General features: G+C 31.4%; 2 protein-coding genes across 4 annotated transcripts; both read right to left on the reverse strand.

Moving 5' to 3' along the window:
- Positions 1 to 3296: 3296 nt before the first annotated feature.
- LOC105779921 (choline monooxygenase, chloroplastic) lies at positions 3297 to 8838 on the reverse strand. 3 transcript variants are annotated; one of them, XM_052629816.1, is made up of 10 exons: positions 8476 to 8838; positions 8339 to 8384; positions 8090 to 8153; positions 7469 to 7543; positions 7129 to 7341; positions 6744 to 6839; positions 6461 to 6576; positions 6282 to 6375; positions 3948 to 3998; positions 3297 to 3862 (listed from the first exon to the last, which is right to left on the reverse strand). In XM_052629816.1, the coding sequence occupies exons 1-10, from the start codon at positions 8732 to 8734 to the stop codon at positions 3713 to 3715; spliced, it is 1164 nt and encodes a 387-aa protein (XP_052485776.1). In that variant the 5' UTR covers positions 8735 to 8838; the 3' UTR covers positions 3297 to 3712. The 3 variants fall into 3 exon arrangements, with proteins under 3 accessions (XP_052485776.1, XP_052485774.1, XP_052485775.1); XM_052629814.1 differs by having other exon boundaries at positions 8018 to 8153; positions 8476 to 8837; XM_052629815.1 differs by having other exon boundaries at positions 3297 to 3850; positions 8018 to 8153; positions 8476 to 8836.
- Positions 8839 to 16107: 7269 nt separating this feature from the next.
- Positions 16108 to 18746, reverse strand: LOC105778837 (plant intracellular Ras-group-related LRR protein 6). Its single transcript, XM_012602599.2, has 2 exons — positions 18441 to 18746; positions 16108 to 17237 (listed from the first exon to the last, which is right to left on the reverse strand). The coding sequence occupies exons 1-2, from the start codon at positions 18633 to 18635 to the stop codon at positions 16389 to 16391; spliced, it is 1044 nt and encodes a 347-aa protein (XP_012458053.1). The 5' UTR covers positions 18636 to 18746; the 3' UTR covers positions 16108 to 16388.
- Positions 18747 to 20264: the final 1518 nt, after the last annotated feature.

Here is a 20264-nt window from a genome sequence, read left to right on the forward strand (position 1 = left end):
TAGATAATGGCTGGAACATCATCTGAGTAGTAAAGACAGGAGGTGTTGAAAGCTGTTTTAGGTGACTGTGATCAAATCGGATTTCACTAGTCCCATCAGCTTTTGTTGTGATTTGACTTCTGGTGGATTTAATCGGCTGGCTATGTTGATGGATCTGCTCGTAGTTGGTCACCCATTTTTCTGGTAAAAGTTGTAAAAGCTCTTGTTTAGGTATCTGTTTAGGCACATGAATACAATGGGGCTCTTCTTTTGTGTTTACAGATATCAAAAGAGAATCTTCAGATCCTTGATTTGTCAGCTTAAAGGCATGATCTTAGACCTTATACACTATTTGATAGTGCAGGGTTGCAGTTACCGCCGATTCAACCATTTCTGCTCCAATAATCTGGATCTGGACCTTGAGAGCATCAAGCAAATTGGAATCTTGCAGGGACATGGTAAAGTTGGGGAACAGAGTTACCATGCCCATTCCCGAGCTTAAAGTTGCTTCTATCGTTCCAATACAGGCATCATGTAGCGTTTGTATCTTCAAAAACATCATGTAGCGTTTGTACCGGTTTCCCTGAAGTTCCGTGATAATTTAACGCCAATCGGACTGCTCCAAAATGGATATGAGAATATCCATGTTGACTCCATTCTTGTGGAAAATGAGAGGGGATCTCTAAAGTGACATTGTTCTTCTTGGCCTCCATAGATAAGATGTTTGTCAAATTTAGAGGACTGGACATATTCTTTAACATTTCTTCTTCTGGTAGTTATGAGGGACTTTATACTTTTTACAGGAGAAAAAGAGGGTTTTTGGTAAGCGGAGTATGGGTTTACTAAAGGAAGATTAGTAGCCTGGATTTTTTCTTCCTCTGTGAAATATTCAACTTCATAGAGGGAGGAGATTTTTCTAGTAGAATGAGAACGGAAAGGGGATTCTGGTAATGAAAGTGGGGCTTTTGTAGTAGATAACCTAGGAGATTCCATAATTCCAAACTCTCATCTTACTTAATCGTAGTCTTTCTGATGAAAGAAAATCTAAACTTTTTCTGGCTCTGATACCAAGAGGGGGGAATTATGGAATCTCCTAGGTTATCTACTACGTAGGAGATTTTTCTGAATTTTTCTGAATTATGGAATTTTTGTTGACATAGAACGCTTCACATGCCTATTGTGAATCTGAAGCTTCTATCAATCCTTTTGTCTGTAGCTGTTGGCATTCTTGTTCAGCTAATTTGAGATGGTCTGGATTCATCCCGATGTGACTGGCTTTTGTAGGATTGATATCTTCATTCTTTTTTAAGGGAAGTTTGATGAAGAATGTTGAATTTTTCCATAAAGGATGATTGCATTTCTTTAGGAAATCTGAATGAGATTCTGCACACGTTCTTTGCTTTAATTCTTCAACAACTTCTTGGATCTTGTCAGCATCAATAGTAAATAATCTGGGAATTGGAACATAAGGTTTAAACATTTGTTTATACCTTATTCCATCTGGAAGAATTCTTAATTGTTTGGCTTTAAGATATAAATCAAAACCAACAATAAGATCTTTTTCCGGAAGTTTTGATTCCAAGACTGTAGTGATAATGGAACATGTTGGGAAAAATTGGATCTTGATGGGCTTACTTCTTAAGTCTGTTGAAAAGACTTTTCCTGATGCTGAGCTGAAATATCTGGTATGGGGCTCCCAATGTTCTCTTGGCAAAATTTCTGGATTCATGATGGATTCTGCCGCTCCAGTGTCAATAAAAGCAATTACGATAAAGTTTCTTGTATTTACTTGTCTGATAGAAAGCGGAATGTGGTATTGTGGCTTCCATGGATGCTTCTTGAGAAAGAATAGAGAGAACGATAATTTTTCGAGGTCAGATCATCAATGATGATTCTGATAAAGAGAATTCTGAGTCTTCTGAATCACTGGATACAAAGCTTTGAATAGCACATATTGATTGATCATTAGGCTCATCATCAATAGAGAATAAGGACTCTATGTCATCTTCATCTGTTATCTTGACTCCTGATCTTTGTTGGATCTGTCTGATCATCTTTGCTCCTTTCTTGTTCTTTGGACAATCTTTTGCAAAGTGACCTTTTTTGTTGCAGATGTAGCATCTTGTGGATTTGCCCTTCTTAGAAAATCTTTTCTTTTCTAAGAAGCACCATGGGATGTTCAAAGGAATCCACCGACATCCTATCAAAACCAGCTGAAAGAAGCCCTGAATGAGTATTGATCCAACATACCAGATCCAAAAGAATGGTCTCAAGATTATCCTATGCATTGCAGCCAGATAATTCAAGACACGCATGTCTGGAAGGATGAAGAAGGACCAAGTATTTCACAAGATCCACTTTCCAGAAGCAATAATGATGATGTGATACCACCAGATGACCAGGAAAGAAGGATTGAAAAGCTGGAGCTTAGGTGTTACAGAGCCCGTGAAAAGAAAAGACAGAAAGTGGAAGAACTCAACATCACCTCTGATATTGATACAGACTATGATACGAATACAGATGTATCAATAATAGATAGGTTAATGTAAAAGCAGATTCCTCCTTATCTGCTTATGTCCTTTATGTATGAGTCATGTAAAAGCAGATTCCTCCTTATCTGCTTATGTCCTTTATGTATGAGTCATGTCCTTTGTGTCTGAAAAAGCAGATTCCTTCTTATCTGCTTATCTTAATTCTCCTCTATATAAGAATGGAGGAAAGTCAGTTGTAAAATAAGAGTAACCTTTGAAATAAAACCCAAACGAGTTTTAAAATCTATGGCTTTCTAAATCCCTCTCATCTCTTCTTACTTGAAAATAGGATTTCTATGGAAGAAAATCTCTCATAAGTTTAAGAGTATGCTCTGTGCTTGCCATACTTATGGATCCTGCACATCAGAAATTAAACCTGATAGAAGATACTATTAGGTTCAGATGAGTTTGAAGAAGGAGTTCAGTGATTAAAGAATTTTAACAGCTAAAAGGCAGTGCCTTGTTGATGGCCAAAAGGAGAGAAAAGGCCTATGTTTTGGCATAGCATACCTGCTGTTAAGAATGGTTAATTGCTGATCTCTTGCTTCTTACTCACCTGCCCCCTCTTGCATATAACTTATTTTACCCATCAACTTTACAAAAAAAAATCATTTTAACATTCATTTAATTTTTCCTTTCTTTTAGCTGTTAAACTCACTGTTTGTCAAAATACCCCCAAAATAAATGGAGAAATTAACGTCTAACTTTGTTGACGTGATTAACTTTTTCATCTCTTTTGAGATGATTTGACAAACAATACAAATTTAAGAGCCAAAAAGATAAAAATTTAAATGAAAGGCTAAATTTTTTGTGTAAAGCTATTATTACAATTTGCTCATTCCATTGCATTCCACCCAACTAAATAATTATTATATGTTTATATTATGTTACAAATTTATACCATACCCATGGAATAGATTTTCAATCATAACTCTATTCCATTCTAGCTACCATGCCAGAAGTGTTCCTCTCGCTCCTATCCATCAAGACTTCACTCCCCAAATGTGTTCACTATCTCCCCAAAACCCTCTCATCTTTCCCCCTATTCTCCCTTGCCTCCTCCCCCTCATATACATGAATACCAAGGACTACCCGTACGCCTTTCTCACTCTTTCCTTATTCGATAAATGCTAAGCAGCAGTTTAGAAAAGCATTCGGCAAACAGAAGAAAATTCTCAAATGTTTTTCCCATACAAGGTGAATTAGTTTATGAGATTATCATAAAGCAGACAATGGAAATGATGCATGGCCTTCTCAACATTTGGCGCATACCTTCCAGTACTATATGCAGGTGATTCAATACCCTTTTGAACACCTTCACACAGTCTAATGTCTTCCATCTGCGTATTTTCCTTGGTTATTAAACAGGTTTTCGAGGTTGCAAGATAACAGTAAATTTTGAGCATACAAAAAAATCCAGAGATTATTTGCTAGTACCTGAACTTTTTCACTATCCGCTAGACTTCTCTCAATGAAAGCTTTGTCATCCTAAGGCCAAAACAAGTGCTCGGTTAAATAGGAACCATATTACCAATACATGAAAAACGAAATGAGTTACAGAATACATGCCGCACAGAAAATCTTCTCTATAATAAAATAGAAAAATGGTTGAATTCTACAGACTGCAACTATGGATAACAAGTAGAAAACATCAATATTATGTAAGAGGAACTTTCAAACCCTGGTTAATGTCAGCATCCCACACACGCATGCACTTTGAACTGCCCAACATACATAAACACAACATTTGAGAGGCTAATGCATATGAAACCAAGCATAAGTCTCCTCTAAAACAACATTACCTATCATTAACCTTGTATACTCTAAAACTTACACAAAAATAGAAGCATGTATCTAGTATATGTGCAGAATTCAGAGCTCAAGACATAGAGGTACAGTAAAAGATTTTGCGGTATATATATGCCTTCATTACTCTTTACATAGACATATTCTTTGCATTTAATATTTGCCATCCAAAAGTTGAAGGAGCTTTTCACCTAAACCATTCAGTGATAACCAACAACACTAGATAGTTTCAAGAAAGTTCAATTTGGAATTAGAACAATTCTCAAGGTGCCTTATTTATAAATGTTAGTTTTAGTTTCTATAATCTATATTATTAGCAACACTTAAGTTATTGAGCCCACGAAGATTATATACTGTCAATCTAATGAAAAGAAGCTGAATGGTTTCTTTATGCAGGATAAGATCAAAGCCGTGATCTAAACAGTCTTTTAAACAAAATATTTTCATAATTCGCAGCTTTACATGCAGAATCTTTCACATTTTAAACAAACGCTTAATTATCTTTTCACCAATACAAAATCAGACTTTTTTTTTCGACAAAACGAAGTCAAATATTTGATACAGGGAAAAGAGACAATTATGTATATGCATCTGCGACTGAGGGCAGGTGAACAATGGTTGATGCAATCATCATTCTCCAAGTACATATTGTGCATAGAGAAGCACATAGACATGGTTGCAGAGTGACACTCAGTATCTGTAATCAAAAGGCTACTATTTTCTTTATCCGGGATAATATGGTGCATGCATTAGATGATTGTTTTACTCAGTATTACAGTATCCTTCCTTTCATTCCTGAACAAATAACAACATCAGGAAATATGTCATCCTTCGTCTACCCTCGGAAGACTACAACCAACATTCATGTCTCAAAAACAGACAGGTTTCCACCAGTTATCTCCCATAGATAATTAGAAGTACCCAACCTTGCTTTTGATAGAACAACTTGGGGTGGAAGGGCTTCTGTCTTTCTAAAAGTTACCAACCTCAAATCTCAAGTCTTCAACTAGGAAAATTGATCCAGTGCCAAGTCTGAAATTTTTGCTGCCTGTGTGAATCCTGTATTCTTCAGGAGATGCAACAGGTTATATGCTTTCAACCTGGTAGTTGCCTGTAAGCATGCAGGAGTTCCTCTAATTTCTGGTAGGCTCACTGCTCACATTGTCAGTGATGCTTAATCCACAAATTAATAAAAGGAAATAGCTGGGCATCTAAGAGGCAACTATTCTATGCAGGCCATTTACAGCTCATCCAGTTTAAAAACCTGACGGTGATTGCTTATATCCTAAAACACTTATGGACCCTTTCTCTTTTTTTTCAGTTCTGAGTCCATATGAGCTGCTTGTGTTCATGCATATCCTAGAAGAACTTATTTCTAGCAAGCTAACGTGCCAACTATATGTAGAGAGAATTGTCACCTGCAGACTGTGTGATAGACAAGGCTTTATGGGTGGTTTCAAAGTCCGGAAGTTTACTAGTGTTTATACATGGAACAGTAGATGGAAGAAGCAGAGTCCTTTAAGATGAATATAAACAACATTCTCTTCTTCCATCTACTGTCCTTACAAGAACCGACATAGAGAAAATCCAGACCTGCTGCATCTTGTCGTCGCTATTCCTCTGTCTTGTATATTACAAGTGAAAGCATAAAAAAGAAGGCATTGCTATTCAAGCCTAGTAACTAAACATGTCAGTTCACGTTTGTCTTATGTATTTGACTAACAACACGGGTAGAATCCAAAAACATGCCGTAAACAACATTTATCCTCTTTTTACATGATGTATTTATCCTTTCTTTAATCGTTGCAAGTGTCATACTTTACCTTGCTCAAAGTATCTAGCTTATAGGTACAAAATAAAATTATTCACTTGCTTACTACTATGCATTGTGAATACTATGTTTTCACGTGTTTGATATTCTAAAACTACAATGAGCATATAATATCATATAATAAATAAAATTACCTTAAAAGAAGCTTCAAGAAAATAGTCGAACACTACCAGGCATTTCCTTGGTCCCAATGGGATTGCCAGATTGGTGTCCATCCAAGGTCCATACCTACAAGATCAATAGAAAAATATATATTACTGGAATGAGTGGAAAGACAAAAGGCAAGTGATAAAATGTGAACAGACATAAAGACCTGTTAATCATGAAATTTGGATAAATGAAAGCATAAAAAGCTTTTGATCCAAGCCGATCATCTTCCTTCTCTTTAGAGCCACCTTCAGCACTTTGGATGCTAACCTTTTCAAATATCTATTCATAAACAATTATCACTGTTACACTGTGATGCAATATAAGAAAAGAGTAAATCAGAAACATCAAACATGACATGTTTAAGCATGTCCGTATTACATTACAAGCCAAACAAATAGCATTTTAATCTTAAATATAACTAGCAGAAAGGTCAGACCGAAGCATACTGAGGTGGTATATGAATCAAGTGAAAGACCAGATGCAAGGCCTTTGTGTGCAAATGGCACATGGTAACCACCATCCAAGTAGTTGTCGCAGAATACCTGTAAGTAAAAGAAACAAAATACAACTAGCCATCTCCATGTATGTTCAGCAAGCTTTGGACAACAATCATATAATCATTAACATGGAGAATATGAAATTTAATATTCAAGACAACATAATGTCGTTAGTGCTAGTGATAATAATAATTAATGCTTTATCAGAAGACAAAGCATACAGACAGCATCATTAAAGCTACAAGGAAACTCCATATATCATTTAGGTATTATCATAAAAAGCTAAGAGCAAGAAATTAAATTGAAGGAGCTGCCATGAACCACAGAGACGCACCTTCCAGTTACATTCAATGATGTACTCACGTCGACAAACATAAGTTAGTGTGGTATCAACTCCATTAAGGCTAAATAATTCAGAGGAGCTACCAAGCCATTCACTTGCAACGTTGTCAGTATCAATATTGTCCTTTTGTAAAATCTCATTGTCCATATTAAGAATAACAAATGGTCCCCAAGTAGCAACTTTTATAGGTACAAGTCCAAAATCCTATCATCAATCACAACAAATATCCAGAGTTATTAATTTGATAGGAAATTATCACACAAGAAAAAGAAAGATTGCTGTTGTATTAACAAAAAGGCAAACAATTATGTTAAAGTACTCGACGGAATACATTTATGGAGAAGTCCTCTATTCCTGAAATTCTAGTCGCTTTACGAAGTTCTCCATTTAAACCATATGTCCACCCCTGCAGAAAATATTGGATTTGGATTATATCTAGTGCATAAACTGGTTGGCATCTTAGTAGTAAATGGTAAGTAAAGAAGAGTTTAATCAAACTACTGCGATTTTCAAGTCATAATTGGAATATCGGAACAGCACAAATGGTGCAAAGATGTCACTTATAAAAAAGGAATTGTTGTTTATTCAAGAGAGGAATCGTTATTTTGCCACAAATTAATTTGTGAGGATTTTCCACTTTGGAATATTTGGATGTGTAAAGTACCATCTGTTGATAAAAGCAACTTGAACAATAGTCAACAAAAATAACATAAAGTGGAAAAGGGAAATTTGAGGGGAACAGCATAAGGTCCCAATTGCAGATTAGGATGAAGTTTCACATCGAGACAGAAATAAAAGAAGCTAAAACAATTTAAGGTCAAAAACATGGAAAAATCAGGATGTTGATTAAGTCAATCACAAAAGAGACAAACAGATTTACATGGTAAGGGCATGTAAAACAAGACGTTTTCCCACTTCCAGACACAAGAAGAGAGGCATGATGTCTACAAACATTGTGAAAAGCAGCTATTTTTCCATTATCATCCCTGCATACCACAAACTCTACATTTCCCAGTCTGCATGAACACAAGAAAACTTCAATCCTTCTTACACGTGAAAAAAAAATTGATCATATTTCATTTGCTCTACCCTTAAATTTCCCAAGGACCACAAGATAGTAGCAGTATTATTTCAAAGTTATCTTAGCCAAATTATGGTTTCAGTGGGTATATTATTACAAAATTAGATAAATGAGTGGTACCTGCCGCTGAAGAAATCACGGGGTTCTTGTATCTGTTCAGTATACCCTGAAAGATGAAAAAAAAAAACAGAATCAAAATTCAACCATATAAGTAAAGAATCTTGGAATATTATGCAACAAGGTGTGAATATACTAACCAACAGCCTGCCAACCCCTGTAGAACACACGATCGAGTTCAAAAGCATAAAAGGAGGGATCAGTATACCAGGAGGAGGGGGGAGTGATGGCTTTCTCTATGGGGATTTTGGGATCAAATTCACGCACAATTTTGTGAGCTCCGTGACTCCAACTACATGATACTGAGGTTTCTCTTGCTCTTGGATTATTATTATTATTAATCTGGAAATGGGTTTGGAAGAGAGATAGCCGAGTAATGGGTTTCAGTAGCAGTGTCATCTCTGTTTCCACTCTGACTCACTGAGTTGCGGATATTCCTACTTCTTAACACTGTTTCCAATTGCCGTGTCTCACTAGTAGTACCATTACTGTGCATAAAAATAATTAAAAGCCGGCAGCCACATGTAAAGCATATATGTAAGTTGAATAATCAAAATCATCATATACTAAATACTAATGTAATTTAAACAAGCATTTTAGGAAATTAATTCTATATCATAGTTACATTATTCCTATTTGTCAGTCTAATTATCAATACCGATTGGTTCATAGTTCAATTAACATAAATATTATTGTTAATGCAGCAGGATATAGGTTTAACTGTAATAAAGTGTATTATTCTCCATTATGGGTTAGAGAATGGCTATGAGTAATTCTAGAATGAGTAAAACTTATAATGAAATTGTTCAACCTGAAGATTTTATTGTTAATGGCAAAGAAGATAAAGTATACAAGTTAAAAAAAACAAAAGAGTTTAAAGGATTGAAGCTAAACTCGATCATGGGTTTGGTGTATTAATTTTTTATATAAAATAAATATAAAAATATAGTACATCAAATACACTAAAATATCAAGATAAATATTTCCTAACAAATGGAAAATACATTACAAAAAGTTTTTATACTTAAACAACGTTAAAATAATTGCAACTTTTTTAATCAATACGTCAGAAATCGGTCTATTTTGGTAAATATGCCAGAAACCGACCTAATCACTCAATTACTTTTTAAATCGATATTTTTAGATAATTTAACCAACTTTCATTATAAATTGATATTCAATTTCACCGTTTTATCTTAAAAGAATATTCTTTTTTAATTTCCCTCCTGTCTCTATTTTGTCGTGAGATCGAACAAGGAATTTTTTACCGATAAGTTTTATGCTAGAAAATTCATGTTTTATAATAGATTCGAGAATACCACTCATCTATGTTTCAAAAGAATTTTGGGAATAACTTATATTAGGATGATCTTAAAATATATAATTTTTAGGTTGTTACATTATCAATTTTCAAAGAGATACAAATATTATTCTATACTCAATCACATACGATATCATATTTAATTTAATTTCACTTTAATTAAAATAATTAAAATTTTAGGAAAATGTAAAGTTTGAAAATGCTTAAATCAATAATTAAAATTAAAACTGATAAAAATCATAAGCACAAATTGAAAAATAAAATAAAATAAAATAAACCATTGAAAATATAGAAAAAACACTTGTAAAAAATAAAACTTTGAAAATTATAACCACCATTTGTGGTTTTATCAAATTCTGAAATTTGATTAAAATTAAAAAAATAAATAAATAATACCTACCTAGAAATTAAAAATTAAAAAAATTACTACATAAAAATGAAACACGATTTGAAAGCAAAAATAAAAGATGATTAAATTTAAAAAATTAAAATGATTTAAAAATTGCAATTATTTATTAGAATTTTAATTTTTAAGTAATTTAATTAAAGTTAAATTAAGTTAGAGAAGATATTAAATATGGATGAATGTATAATAAGATTTTTATATTTTTAAAAGGCTTAATATAACATTTAGTACTTGAACTTGATACTTTTTCCTAATTGGGTACCTAAACTTTTTGGGCCTAATTTAGAATCTAAACTTGACATTTTTCCTAATTTGGTACCTAAGCTTTTTTAGGTTTAATTTGGTACCTAAATTTATTAAATGTTATACAAATTACGCAACACACTAACGGTGTTAAAATTATTTTGTTATGCTACAAAAATATTGTCGTATTAGAGGAAACTCATGTTTAAAAAATAGGATTGAGCTATGCTTAATGAATTAATATTAAATATTTTTAAAACCCCACATTAAAACGAATTCATTATTTTCAATAAATAAAATAATTAACTAATTAATTAAAACTAAAAGTAATTGAACATATAAAATAAAAAAATATATCATATCATCTATCACATATCAATAATACATTGATTATTTTTGCTACTTCATAAAAAAAATAACATTGTTAGTATAATGGAGTAATTTGTAAAACGTTTCACAAGTACCAAATCAAACAAAAAAAAGATTAGGTACCAAGTTAGGAAAAAGAGTTAAGTTCAGGTATCAAATTGGATCCCAAAAAAGCTTAAGTACCAACTTAAGAAAAAGTATCAAGTTTAGGTACCAAATTAAGAAAAAGTGTCAAGTTTGGGTATCAAATTGGACCAAAAAAAGTTTAGGTACCAAATTAAGAAAAAATATTAAATTTAAGTACCGAATAGTATATTAAACCTTTTTAAAATTGATAATGTGACATTTTATTATTGCTATCTAAAAACTATATATTTTAAAATCATCCTAACATAATTTATTCCCGTTAATTGTATATATATACTGTTGGAATAGAAACGGGGCCGCATGGTACAGCCACCACCATTGCTATTTGCTTTTTTTTTAATAAAAATTCAGTGTTTGAATTGTGAGATTTTGAATATTAACACTTAATATTTTTCACATTGATATTCGTAAATTATCTGATTTAGGGGATAGACTCAATTGTCTTACAACATCATTTTAGCATCAAATCGAGAAAGGGTGCCCCTCTATTCAATGTTAAATGGAATATAGTTGGTGAACCAATGCGATCTGTAATTGTCATATTCGGTCCATCGAAGAACAAATTGGGATAACCAATTGAGTGAATGGTTGGATTCATCAAGAGAGTTAATGATCAAGTTTAAATGGCCCGTGTAGTTGAGGCCATTGATTTGAGTCAAGTTCTTCTAGTCCGTAAGGTTGCCGAGGAATTGAACTGTGGAAGCTGTTTTCAAGAATATTCACTTGGTAAGGTTAGTTGAACTGTAGTTAATTTACTATTATGGAAGAATTAGGAGGTTTGAGGTTGTTCCTCAATCTCAATACAATACAAGCTACTAAGCTTTCCTCCTCTCCAATATTTTATTTTGGTAAAACACTGTGGAGTGTACCTCGCATTTTGAAAGAAACAGACGGCGGCATCATGACAAGGAAGAGCCAATGTCACAACGACACAGTACCGACATCCCGACGAGAAGAATCCGTCGTCCTAATGACACGATGCATGGCATCCCGGTGAGCCGAACATGACGTCACGACCTACTCAACCGAGTTTCTTCTCCCAATTAAACTCTGCTATCTTTTCCTAATTAAACTTCGATTAGTCTAGGAATATTTTAGTCATATTAGGACTTTAGTATTAGCTTATTTAAAGGGTCTTTGTAACCCTATTTAGAGAGTTGACATAATATCTCTTCGTGAGATTTGATGAAAAGTTTTGCAGAGAGTTTTTGAGATAGCTTTGTATTCAAGTTTTGGGTTTTGCTCATTTAGGTTATTTTCTGCATCTTGTACTCTTCATTTATTTTCTCATTAAGTAAAGTCTTTTTTGCTTGTGATTTTTATCCTCTTCAGAGTAGTTTTTCACGTAAAATTTTTACATTTATTCATCTCTACTTTTTTATTCGTTATTTATACGGGTCAATCCCCAACAACGTACATTATCGAATTGGTATTTTCTTCCTTTTTAACTTCACCTACTTTCATACACCAAAGTCAATAGCATGCGATTAATTTCATAGTAACCACATAAATTAATTCTAAGCAGTTGATAACGTCAACCATGCAATTAATGAATTATCAATTATTCACTTTTAATTATTTATTTCGCCATGGAATCAATCATGCAGCAATTAATGCATACCAATGTTGTTTCTTGGTCAAGCCAGCCTTATGCTTCCATGTTCGTGAATCCATTTTTATTTTTCTTGTAATTCTTTTATTGTCAAATTCAAGAATATTGTTTCAAATAATTTTATTAAAAATTTCAAAACTGTTGGAGAAATACGACCATCACATGTATAATAATAGTAATTACATGTTATTGTTTACTATCGTAAAAAGATTAGTCCAAATTAAAAGTATGAGCCAAATATATGTAGATATTCTAATAACTAATTTCTAATTGATGATGGGTTGATTAGAAATTAGGGTTAATGTGTAAAAGTTATATATTAGGGTAATGGTCTCCAAATTATACATACGTAACTTTTCTAATATCCATATTTAGAAAAGAGAGAGCCACATTCTCAAAATTACTTGTGTGCTAATTTGGAAGGTCAAAACCATAAGACCTAAAGATTTTAAGAAACCGATGGATTCAGGTACGCTTCCACATTTAGTCTTTTTCTTGATTTATTCTTATTGATTTGACATGATAGTGTTATAACCGTAAATAATATCTAATATAAAATTAAAATTGTAAACCAGGATTTGTTATGTCAAATCCTCAAGAATAAATTAAGAACAAAACTAGATGCGGAAGCGTACCTGAATTCATCGATTTCTTGAAATCTATTATCTTCCAAATTAGCACACAAGTAATCTAATGAAGGTGGCTCTCTCTTTTCTAAAGATATGATATTAAAAAAGTTACCTTGTATGTAATTTGGGGACCATAACCCCAATATATATAACTTTGGCACATTAGTCTTAATTTCTAATCAGCACATCATCAATTAGAAATTAGTTACTAGAGTATCTACACATATTTGACCCATACTTTATTTAAAAATTAAAGCCCAATAAACGGGTCTTTTACAAAATAACAAAAAATAAAAAATAATATAATTTTTTATTTACCAAAATAATACAAAAAAAACAGTTAAAAAAACACGAAGAAGGGTTCGCACACAGTGGCACCATTAGTGCTGTGGTGAGGCGGCACCAATTGTTTGTATTTTGGCCCTTTATTCGTATTTTTTCCGGATTTTATTACTTTTAAAAAATATATTATTTTCTAATTTTTTATTTTACATTATTTTAGTACATTATGTTTGAAATGTATTAATTTAGTGTGTTTTTTATTGAAAGTAATAAATTTCGGAAAAAATACGAACAAAGGGTCGAAATAAAGGTTTTTTAAATTTATTTAAAAACACAGTAAATTAATACATTTCAAACATAATGTACTAAAATAATGTAAAATAATAAAATACGAAAATAATATATTTTTATTGAAAGTAAAAAATTCGGAAAAAAATACGAACAAAGGGCCGAAATAATGATTTTTTTTAAATTTATTTAAAAAACACTAAATTACTACATTTCAAACATAATGTACTAAAATAATGTAAAATAAAAAATTAGAAAATAGTATATTTTTTAAAAGTAATAAAATCTGGGAAAAAAATACGAACAAATGGCCAAAATACGAACAATTGGTGCCGCCTCTGCCACAGGCACCAAAGGTGCCGCATGTGGCAGGCTCTTCTTTCAGGTTTGTTTTTTTTTTTTCAACTGTTTTTTTTGTATTATTTTGGTAAATAAAAAAATTATATTATTTTGGTATTGTTTTATTTTTTTGTATTATTTTTGTAAAAGACCCCCCAATAAACCATAATCAAATTAGATCACTTTTCATTTGGGCTAACCTATTATGATAGTAAATAATAACATGTAATTACTCTTATTATATATGTAATGTCTAAATTTTCCAATGATGATTTTGGTTTATGATTTATAAAGTTTTGTATAAGAATTTTACGATTCTAACACCCTATAGTAAAAGATTTAATGTATACTAGAAATCCTATCACATGCATAATATATATGGAAATTATAGATTTAAAATACAGATGTGTGTTTAAAAATAATATACAATAATTAATGAAATATATGGTTTAGAACTAATGAATCATAATAATATATAAAATATATACGATATTAAAATAAAAAATAGATTAAATTATTATTATAAATGTGTGTTCAAAATTTGGTAATTATAATAAATATTTTATTATGTTATTTTTAAAATTTATTATTGCGTTTTATTTTAATGAATTTTTAAAATATTATTTTATTATTTATTAATTGTTTCTTATAATGTTTTAATTCTTTTGATATATTTAAAATGCTTTTATTGTTATTAATTTTCTTTATTATATTTTAATTTTTTTGGAAGTTACATTTTTGGCTTTTATTTTTATAGGAGCTATATTGAAAATTTTTGTATATACAGTGTTGTTTGATTTTATATTATTTGGGTGACCACTTCTTTCTTTCTTTTTTCTTTTTTTTTAGAATTGTAACATTGCCTTGATTAAATTTTCTTCTTAATCTAACTAACTAACTAATTAACTAACTAATTACTATTTTTATTATTTTTATCTTTCAAAGCATAAATCTTTTGTGTTGATAATTTGAGAATGATGGGTTCAAATTTTAAGAAGAATGATATTGAAAACTTAGAAGGCTTGATACCCTTCATTAGAGAAAATGTTGGTGGTGCATTGAAAATAATGAATGAAAAAATAAAATCTTTAGTTTGTGAGTTTAATTTGTTTGTTTTATAGTGATTTGAGTTTAACTTTGTGTTTTAGTTTTATGGTAATTTGAGTGAATTTATTTTGTATTTGATTGACATAAGTGCATATTAATCCTTTAAAGGTAAAATTGTATTTGAATATCTCTTTAAAAGTGATAAATTTTTATTTATTTTTAAAAATTATAAAGATATAGACTATTCAAATGGTGAAATTGTATTTTACTATTGTAAAAATTAAAATTTAATTTCGACCCCCAAAAGAATTTCTGCCTTCGACGTTGCCAACATGTGAAAATTTATATAATATAAATAATTAGCATATCAAAATTTATATAAAAATACACATTACATTAAACAAGATTGTAATATGTGAAAATATATTAATAGAATACCAATCAGACATTTACTATTCTTTTTTATATTTATGAGCAAAGGATTATAAAAATTCTATATTAATTTTTGTGCTCACATTTGATTTTTAGAATAAATTTCTTAAATTAGAACTTTTAAGTTAAAAATAAATAAATAATTAATTAATTTTTGTTATCATATAATATTAATTTTATAATTGTAGATTTTACGAGGATTGAAATGAATCTAAAGTATACCATTAACACGAATGGTTAAATATTTTAATTGAAAAGTAATGATTAATTATTTGATGTATTGACGATGAAAATTTTTAATTCTATGAGAGGTTAAAATTTAACACATGTTTTAAGTTATATTTAATTTTAAGAAATAGAAGGTATACCAAATAATAATCCAAAAATAATTAAGATAATAAATATAAATTTATAATTAAATATCAAACATTGCGCGTGCGAGTATTAACCCTTTAATTGTATAAAATCAAAAAACATTACAAATAAATAAAAAATATATATCTATAAAGGAGAAGAAGCTCAACAATAAGGGCATGACTTTCACTCGCACTGAGATGCAAGTGCACTTAACGGCTGCTACAAAAAGTGATCAAGTTGCTACCAATCGATAACGCTTGTGATTTAATTATTAGAATTGAAATAACGATAACCAAAATGTAAATTTAAACAAAAATATTGGATTAAGTAAACGTATTAGGCACATGACAACAAATATTTTGCAAACAAGACATTACATTTATGTACAGACCAAGAGAGCACTCAAAGTCAAGCAAGCTAAACTTCAACCCACATACATGAGACATACGTGCGGTTCATCATTTACCATCACATTCATGCATATACAGACATTACTCTATACTAAAATTCACTTAAAACAGCAAAGCAAACATATATGCTAAGAAGTAGAAAGAAACCAAAGTTTGGTTTTCAAAATTTCCTCATTTGGTCAAGTACTTACGAGGCGAGAAGAGTCGGCGAGGTGACAACAACCCCATGTAGCGAGGCGAAGCGAGACCCTCGATGGACCTATATTCGGATATCATGATGAACCCCTCTCTCTCCCCCCGCGGCCGGCCACCTATTTTGCCATTGAAGGTCCCACACTTCACCAACTTCCCCACCCATGATTGTTTCTTTGGGGGGCTTTGCCCGGCTTTCATTTTCTCAGACAGGTACTCCTTAACCGCCTGCAAGCTCTGCTCAAACACCTCCATGGGTGGTGAAACCAGGGGGTTTCCTTCCACGCAAAGCTTCTGGAGCTTCTTCAAGCAGCCAATGGAATCAGGCAAACCTGTTATTTTGTTGTAACTGACGTCCAATTCCACAAGGGAAACGAGAAGGCCGAGGGAATAGGGTAAGTTTTCAAGGCACTGAAAGTTTTGGCTTACGTTGAGAACCTCTAGGTTGATCAAGTTCTCCATGTCCTCGGGAAGAAACCTGAGGCAATTAAGGCGTGCATCCAAAACTCGTAGGGATGTGAGGTGAGAGATGGATTGAGGCAGGAAACCCAACTTGTTTGCGTTGACTGACAGTTTCTTGAGGTTGATGAGCTCAAATCCAATAGTGTCTGGCAGCACGCTAAGCTGGTTGAAGTTAGCATTCAATTCTTCCAAGGACTTGCAGTTCTCAATCGTTTTAGGGAGAGTACGGAGAAGATTGCTGGAGACGTTGAGAATCTTGAGCTTAGACAGACAACCAATGGAGTTTGGTAGAAACTTAAGCTGATTGGAGTGCACATCCAAGGCCACCACGTTTAGTAACCTGGCGGTCAATGACTCTGGTATGCTCTGCCAAATAATTTACATTACTTAATTCCCTTCAAACCTTAAAAGTGGCTGAACCTTAAAATTAAGACTTCAAAGAGGAGGGTAATGAGATTATTAAAAAATAATTAATTATTTATTTATTTATTTCAGGCTGTACTTTCAAATTCCACAATTTCGTACAGCTCAAACACTTGCGTCATTCCCATTGTTTTTTTAAATAAATCGGTCAATTTAATTAACTAATTCAACTAATTGCTATAAAGCTGGTCAATGCAAAGCTGACAGTGTTGAGGATTTGAATATCACAACAAAATTATCAACATTAAAAATATAATAAAACCAAAACCAGCAACGTTCATAACGTACGCCAGATTACGATTGAACAAAAAAGAAAACGTACACCAGAGTACATACTATATTATATCATAACCTCCCTCGTAGGCACACAAAAATTTTCTTACCCAAAATTCGACTCATGATTATCTACTCATACCGAATAGTTTTAAACTAAAGAAATATACGTATTTAATATTTGTTAAAATCCTTTAGCCATCTTAAGTATGTGTTAAAATTGTTCTTTCGAGCTCTATTTATGGGTTAGAGAAATGGTATGAGTAGTTCTAGGTATTGGTACTATGTAAAGAAAAATAGACATGATCGAACTTTTAATAAGATTATTCGAAATAATAATAATAAATATTGTTGGATAACAATTTCACAAACAGTCCTTGTAGTATTCGATTCGTTATATTCACCCCCATCATTTTATACGATTATCCATAAAAAAGAAACAATGGGTTTAAGATCAATACGGTAGTTCAGCTTTTTTATTTTTCCTTTTGACCAAACACTCTACCCTCGTTGGAAATGTCAATATTCAATTTTTTTTAAAAAAACATATATATATATATTTTTTATGGAGATTATTCGTTGAATTTACTTACTTTTTTTTTATTTTCCATTTTCCGAATATTTGAGAACTTTTTAGCAAAAAAGCATCAAAATTATTTTATTGAACCATTATGTTTTAAGCTGTTTATGAAAATAATAAGAGGCCACTGGATATTTTCCGGGAAAAATTAAATCAAAAATGAATTCAGAGACACGAATACCATGGTTGTTCATTACACAATAAGTTTTTATTGTATGAAAAGAAAAATATTGGATATAAAATAAAGAAATGAAAAGAAAAGAAGATGGATAGATAGGAAGGAATATACATACCTCAAGATTATTATTGGAGAGGTCTAAGTTGGAGATAGTAGCCAAGTTTAGAGAAAGAAATGGAAAGGAATCCAGTGACATGCCACTCATATCAACCCTAACCCTTCCTTCCTCCATACATCTTCTCCTGCTTCGATGATCGCCTTTGTTTTTACTCATCTCCATGAACGTCACTTGCTGCTGCTGTTCGCACATTATTTTAATTCACAGAAAAGAAAAAAGTGTATGAACATCATCCAAAACCAAAGAAGAGAGAATAGAGCGAAAGCGAATTTGGGTTTTGGTTTTGGTTTTGATGAAAATGGTTATTTGCTTTGTTGTATACAAATATGTATATAAAAGTACAAGGGAAAGGTACGGAGTAGAAATTAGGAGGAGAGGTGACGTTGGTGAAGAAAGAGACAGGAGAAAGCGCCGTTGGATTAGGGTTATGGAGATATAGATGCGTTGCGTGGCCATCTCTCTCACTGTATAAAGTCAACCCTCTTCGCCTGCCCGCCAATCGCGCTCTTCTCATTTCCTTTCTTATTTTCTTCATGGTTTTCTTTTAATATTTTACTATATGGAAGTTGAGGAGGTAGAAAAAAATTTTTGTGGGTTTGGATTTAAATGGTATATTTTTACGATAATTAAAATATAATTTTATCATTTTAATAGTCTATATTTTTATAAGGGAGTCAAAGTACAATTTGATTCTTACTAATTTAAAATTTTATAAATTAAAAGTTATAAATGAAAAATTTTGTATTTTAGAGGGGATTAGGGCCCCTGCTAGCCCTCTGGCTTCGCCAATGGCTATAGGGTACTTGTTAACTCAACTTTATTTGTAGAGTTTAAAAACTTCATTGACAGTGTATTAATTTTATTCTATATTTTTAAAGATATAATAAAAAATGCTAGTATTTGGTACATTGACGATATGCTTTTGTTATTCCCCACTTAGCTTTAAAACTTTGTCATGTTTCTTGTTTTTTTTTTTAAAAATTCAGTATTGTACTATACAATTATAGAACACTTATCAACCCTCAGACATTACTTACAGAGTCTAACAACTCTACTAGAAGCGTACCAAATATTATTTCATAGTAAAATTATAAAATAATTAAAAGGACACTTGACATTATCCCATTTTAAATTCATCCTTTCCTCAATATATTTACTTAGAAAATAATAGATTATGACATATTTATAATGTGAGTGAAAATATTATGTAAAACATATACTTATTAAAATTATATGAAAATCAAATGAAGCTTGGTTAAAATAGTTTATGTTGAAGCTTTAGAGATCATAATGTCTTAAGTTCAAATCTCGTCCTAATAATATTTTATAAAATTGCATGTTGGAAAAATCACATATTTAGGTGCAATGGCTTGTAATTATCTATGTCAAACACACTCGGATAACCATTATAATTAGCAAGTTCTACTAAAATAAGGGTCATCAGAGCACACAATCATAGGGTTTAAAACCGAGGGTAATTATATGGGTAAATACAAACAATTACGATCAAGTCCAATTACCTTATAGCTTTTCAAACGCAGACATACATGCTTTAAGTTATACAATAAAATTTTATTATTTATAAACTTGATAAATTTTACTAATATCGTTTAAATAATCTGAAAATTCTATTGACGAGATAATTTCCCATACATTTTAAATTTTTAAATATATCCGATTTCTAATTTATAAGTATGATAGATATTCTTATTAACTAAATTTATTTACCAAAATATTCTAATATAATTAAAATTATTATTTATAAACTTGATAAATTTTATAAATGATAAAAATATTTAAAATGAAAAATTCAATAATATA

Source organism: Gossypium raimondii, chromosome 4 (assembly GCF_025698545.1).
Source record: "Gossypium raimondii isolate GPD5lz chromosome 4, ASM2569854v1, whole genome shotgun sequence".
Taxonomy (NCBI): Eukaryota; Viridiplantae; Streptophyta; class Magnoliopsida; order Malvales; family Malvaceae; genus Gossypium; species Gossypium raimondii.

What these genes read in the sequence shown, in the direction of transcription:
- LOC105779921 (XM_052629814.1), bottom strand. Translation starts at nt 8,734, where the DNA reads ATGACACTGCTACTGAAACCCATTACTCGGCTATCTCTCTTCCAAACC. An exon ending in CGTGATTTCTTCAGCGGCAG is followed by an intron (nt 8,154 to 8,338) that starts GTACCACTCATT and finishes GTGTTCATGCAG; the next exon opens with ACTGGGAAATGTAGAGTTTG. An exon ending in TTCTTGAAGCTTCTTTTAAG is followed by an intron (nt 3,999 to 6,281) that starts GTAATTTTATTT and finishes TTTTGGCCTTAG; the next exon opens with GATGACAAAGCTTTCATTGA.
- LOC105778837 (XM_012602599.2), bottom strand. Translation starts at nt 18,635, where the DNA reads ATGTGCGAACAGCAGCAGCAAGTGACGTTCATGGAGATGAGTAAAAAC. An exon ending in TCTCCAATAATAATCTTGAG is followed by an intron (nt 17,238 to 18,440) that starts GTATGTATATTC and finishes ATTATTTGGCAG; the next exon opens with AGCATACCAGAGTCATTGAC.